The sequence below is a fragment of the Penaeus japonicus genome, unplaced genomic scaffold, assembly GCF_977035675.1.
Source record: "Penaeus japonicus unplaced genomic scaffold, GWHDUDI00000001_assembly GWHDUDI00000038, whole genome shotgun sequence".
In the NCBI taxonomy this organism is placed as follows: Eukaryota; Metazoa; Arthropoda; class Malacostraca; order Decapoda; family Penaeidae; genus Penaeus; species Penaeus japonicus.
In genome coordinates this window covers 15375959-15380958 of record NW_028234440.1, presented here as the reverse complement: position 1 = coordinate 15380958, position 5000 = coordinate 15375959, and the positions used below count along the sequence as shown (strand labels likewise).

Below are 5000 nucleotides of genomic sequence, written 5' to 3'. Positions count from 1 at the left end.
ACTTCAGGCGTCAGAACGAGTCCCCATCAGACTATAAACCCCACTCCCCCAGACGTGCACACAACCGTCATCACCACATCCCACATCTCCCCGAAGCATCAAAGGTAGGGAAGAAAGCTGGGGATTTCAACCAAGTCTTCTTTTTCTTCTTGTATTAGATTTGCTGTCTTGTTGATATTGATTTACATGCTGATAAAGTCATCTGTACTGTGTATTGGACTTTGTGGATAGTATAGCTGTATCATTATGTGCTGGGAGGTGGTTGTTATTTTTATTACTAAGAAGGCTTCATGCAAAGAAGATCTTTATAGAATTATTACTTTGCCTGGATTGAGAACTAGAGAAAGTGTTTTGATTCCATTGGGTTCTCTTCAGTAAATAATTCCAGACCGCAGCAATTCTCACTCTTTGCAATGTTCATCCAAACAGATGTTGAAGGATGTGCAAGAGATGAAGAATTCAGCAATGGACACATCCCTGTTTTCGCCTGTGTACTCGGTGGATTCTGCCCCTCCGTCGCTCTCCCCTGCCCTCTCGGTGGAGGATGCCTACCCCATAGAGCGCGTCCAGGAGGAGCTGGAGGAAGAGGAGGACAAGGCCAGCTTGGAGGGGAGGCTCTGTCAGGATGCCTCACGGGGCTCCGAGCTCACTCCGCTCTCTACGCGGATCCAGCTTGACATCCCTCACATCCTCGACCCCCCCACACCGGATTCTCCTCAAGGTAAGGTTTTGGGGTTCTAAGGTTTATAAGCTTGGTGTAGGCACAAAAGAGGACACATAGTATTGCTAGCATGTAATATCTTCTAACTTATCTCATATGTGTCCCAGTATAATGTAGGTGAGGTCAGTTACATCAGTTTATTTTACAACATTTCATGCTTCAGTTGCACCAGAGATTAACAGAGAACATCAGGATGGTAGTCCATGTATCATCCTTGTATTTATATTATGTAATGTAAAGTAGTCTAATCATTGTATCTAATGTCTCAAGCTGCCAAATGCTAATTAGTATAACTTTGCTGAGTTGTCATGTATAGACTCATATATCAAACCTTAAGTCTAGAAAATTATGATAAAAAAAACATCCTTGGCTGAATGTCTTCAGATGTGGCCAGTATCAGGAGGGTGAAAAGAAAAATTTAAACTTTGACTTATTCCTTTCTTTCTTTGTTTCTATGCTTCTCATCAAATTATCATCAATCTTAACATTTTGTAATTTTATTGTATCGTTATCGACAGGTCTTGACCCAGAGGAGGCAGACATGATGATTGCACAAGTTTCACAGTGCGCAGTGCAGGAAAACAAGGAGAACTATGAGGTATTGTTAATTCTACATTTCATTTTTACTTTATTATCCTCTTTTTAACCCATTAACGATGGGGCTGTTTTGGCTGTAAATGGTCGAAACACCAGGATATTTCAAACGCATAAACCTAACGCCTCGGGCTGTTTGCCCACACTGGCCGTGGTCAAGCATTCTATGCCTGGTGTGCCGGCCAGGAGGATAACCATGACAAAATATCTTGTCCCCGGCAGCTGACGCTGCCACCACTTGACGTGATATCTTCGTCACCTGTCTTTAAGGGGTTAAAGAAGAATTCAGAAAAATTATAAATAGAAAACTTGAATTTGATGAGTTTAATAGTCTCTTCTGTCAGATATCAAATAACAAACATGTCTCACCTTAAAACCCCAGGCTGGAGGAACCTATGAGACCTCGTGCGATGAAGGCTATGAGGAATGGGAGGCTTTCGACCCATACTTCTTCATCAAACACCTGCCTCCTCTCACCCCAGAGATGCGAGCCAGAAATCCAGCGTTGCCTCTGAAAACACGAAGCTCCCCGGAGTTCACCCTTGTCTTAGATCTGGTAGGTAGTGGATTTTTTTTTTTTTTTTTTTTTTTTTTTAATGAATTAATTTTTCTCGAATTTCATGTCTAACTGCTGTAATTTTTACATGGAAATCAATTTTTATTGGAAAAACAAGAGTGGGTGGGGGGATAGTTATATAAGATATTGTGAGGGACCTTTCTTACAAAGCTGTGACATTACGCTTTTCCCAACAGGATGAAACTTTAGTACACTGCAGTCTTCAGGAGCTGGAAGACGCAACACTGAGCTTCCCAGTGGTGTTCCAGGATGTCAACTACCAAGTGTTTGTGCGCACACGACCTTTCTTCAGAGAGTTTCTAGAGCACGTGTCACAGTTGTATGAGGTCATCCTGTTCACTGCCAGTAAGAAGGTGTATGCAGACAAGCTCATGAACCTGTTGGACCCTCAGCGCAAGTGGATCAAGTGAGTACTTTGGAGGTTTTGGTGAGGTTCTGTGTGAGGAAAGTCTCTACCTATAGGAGATATGACTCTTTTGCTTTTCCTTTTTGTTTATTTTAATGCATTTCCTCCCTCTTCTTTTCTCTCGTTACCTTCATATTCCCATTTTTCGTTGACAGTAGATTTAGAGAAAATGTATTATTCAGTTATTTTTGTAAATCTTCAAAATAGGCACTACAGAGTTCAGTACATAAACGTCGTTCCTATTACCCAGGTACCGGCTGTTCCGCGAGCACTGTGTGTGCGTTCAGGGCAACTACGTCAAGGATCTCACCATCTTGGGGCGCGACCTCTCCAAGACCATAATCATAGACAACTCACCCCAAGCATTCGGTTACCAGGTGTGTAGATCTCATATTTTGTGGTGATTTGTTGTGAATGTTGATCCTTTCTGTTTTGCGAGTATTTAGGAAGAATGAGGAGGAGGAGAAGGAGGAGGTCTGTTCTCTACAGTTCTCAAATACAGATACTTTCTCACCAGATCAACAATGGAATTCCCATCGAGAGCTGGTTTGTGGACAAGGAGGACAGAGAGTTGCAGAAGCTAGTGCCCTTCCTGGAGTCCCTGGTCGACAAGGACGATGTTCGGCCCTTCATTCGCGAGAAGTACAAACTGGAGACGTATCTGCCGCCGGACTAAGCGTCGCCTCCCTGCGGACAACAGACCCATATTTGATAGTAGTACAATAGTTCCACACTGTAAAGTTTGATTTCGATCCTTTTGTTGTAACATTTGATTATTACTGTTTCATTATGTCTTTTACTCTGCATTATGTCATTTTATTTAGAGTTTGGTTTTTTCTTTTATTATTGTTGCTGTTATTATGATTTATTTGTAGTATTGTTTATTTCTTTTCCTTTTTTTCTTTTTTTTTTCTTCTTTTTTTTTTTCTTCTCTCCCCCAAACCCCCACAAAGTCATGCATAACTTCTAGCAAGATGACATGTTTGAGAATCTGCTATAACCATGTTACCAGTGAAGTCCCCGGTGAGAACATGACAGAAAACATGACACAAGTGCAGTTACAAAATATTGACCCAGAATTTCTCAAATGATTCTTCACCGACTTTTGAAGAAGTGAAGACTCTATTCTTCAAGACGTGTAGTAACTATGCATTAAGAACAATACAAGAAAGAAAGATAAAGACAAAGGACTGAACAAGATTGATACTAGTTCATAGAGAATTTGCTAGGTGAAGCAAATAAACAAATGGAAAGGAGGAGAAATTTAAAAACAAAGATAAAGAAAGTGTGGATCAGCAGAGACAAACATTATATATATCAGACATAACTTGGTAACGTGTAAATAGTGGCGCGGATGCAGGAAACACTGTATGCATCTAATGCAGAGTCGGAGACACTAGCCAAAGAGCCTCCAAATAGTGCTCGATAGTACCATTTTATCCCGTAATTTTAACGTTTTTTCCAGTGGCCCTCACGGAGTTGGCATTCAGTGCTCATAGACTAAGACTTGAGGCTTGGATGTTCTCCAGTCGAGTGCTGTGAACATGTAGAGTAAACTAAGAATATGCATGTCAAAAAAAATAAATAATTAGCTTATATTAAACATATTAAGGTGTAATTGAGAAGGGAGGTACATTCTGTATGTAATTCATCACTGCTTTTTAGAGTCCATCCCACAGTCACCCTTTCATGTAATCCATGCATATACGTAAACATGAGGTACATATGTGAATAAGTGTGTGTATGTATGACTTGATTTATACATGCAATCGCCCTTTTATGAATACATAGTCTTTTGTTCCTTTTATCTCTTTGTGTATCTGGCTGAGACCAGGCTAGACTGGTTGTCCTTTGAGTCTCAATTTTTGCAGGTATTGTTTGTGTACCTGTTCCTTCATAAACTTGTCTCTCTTTGCCTGATACTGCAAGAAAACCACACACCTTTTAGCACATTAAAACACAAACACACACACACACACACTCTCTCTCTCTCTCTCTCTCTCCCCTCTCTGTACACAAGTTCAGTCTTTCATTTCTTCACTTGTCTTCACCTTTAACACCCTCCTTCTCCATCCTGTCTCTCCATCCACAGAAATCTCCTTCAGGCCTTGAGTACATCTCTCGGAACTATGACCCCCCCCCCCCCCCCCTTCTGCCACAGTAGTCTCCCTTCCCCAGAGTCCATTTGTAGAGCCAGCGTGTCTTTTAAACGGAAACCTCTCACGTGCTTTGATAAGGAAGAAGCCACCCAGTCCCCCCCCCACCCTCACCCCTTCACTTTTTTTCCTTGCTCTCTGATCTAGTCTCTTTGTTAATCACAGAGCTTGCGAATTGTTAATGTCTTTGCGAAACATATTGGCCAGTAGACTGCTAGGAAGGAGTTGATGCATAATTATATGGTTGGGTGAAACTGTGGTTGAAATGAAGGAGGAGGAGGAGGAGGTTGGTGGATTTGGGAGGTGGAAGGAAGCTCGGAGATGGAGAAGGAAGAAGAAGAAGAGGAGGAGTAGGAGGTGGAGGTGGAGGAGTAAGAGAAATGATTAAGAGAGAATATCTAAATAAAATAATAAAATAGATAAATGAAAATGTAAATTTCATATAAGATTAAGAAAAATTTTCTAAAGAGAGATTGACAGTAACCAAAGTCAGTTTTTTAAGAAGTGTATATTGGAATGATATAGTGTTAATAATTATGATAATTA

At 40.9% G+C, this 5000-nt stretch overlaps 1 protein-coding gene across 4 annotated transcripts in view; it reads left to right on the top strand.

Annotated features, from left to right (window-relative positions):
* The window catches only part of LOC122263357 (uncharacterized), a 46544-nt gene that overhangs the window by 40691 nt on the left and 853 nt on the right, over positions 1-5000 (top strand). For all 4 annotated transcript variants that reach the window (XM_043031753.2, XM_086532982.1, XM_086532981.1 and 1 more), the window contains exons 4-10: positions 8-104; positions 430-721; positions 1240-1319; positions 1698-1871; positions 2069-2298; positions 2549-2675; positions 2816-5000. The exon at positions 2816-5000 is cut by the window's right edge and continues 853 nt beyond it. In XM_043031753.2, coding sequence (XP_042887687.2) covers positions 8-104; positions 430-721; positions 1240-1319; positions 1698-1871; positions 2069-2298; positions 2549-2675; positions 2816-2974 — 1159 coding nt within the window. In that variant the 3' untranslated portion in view covers positions 2975-5000. The remainder of the gene's footprint in view (positions 1-7; positions 105-429; positions 722-1239; positions 1320-1697; positions 1872-2068; positions 2299-2548; positions 2676-2815) is intronic.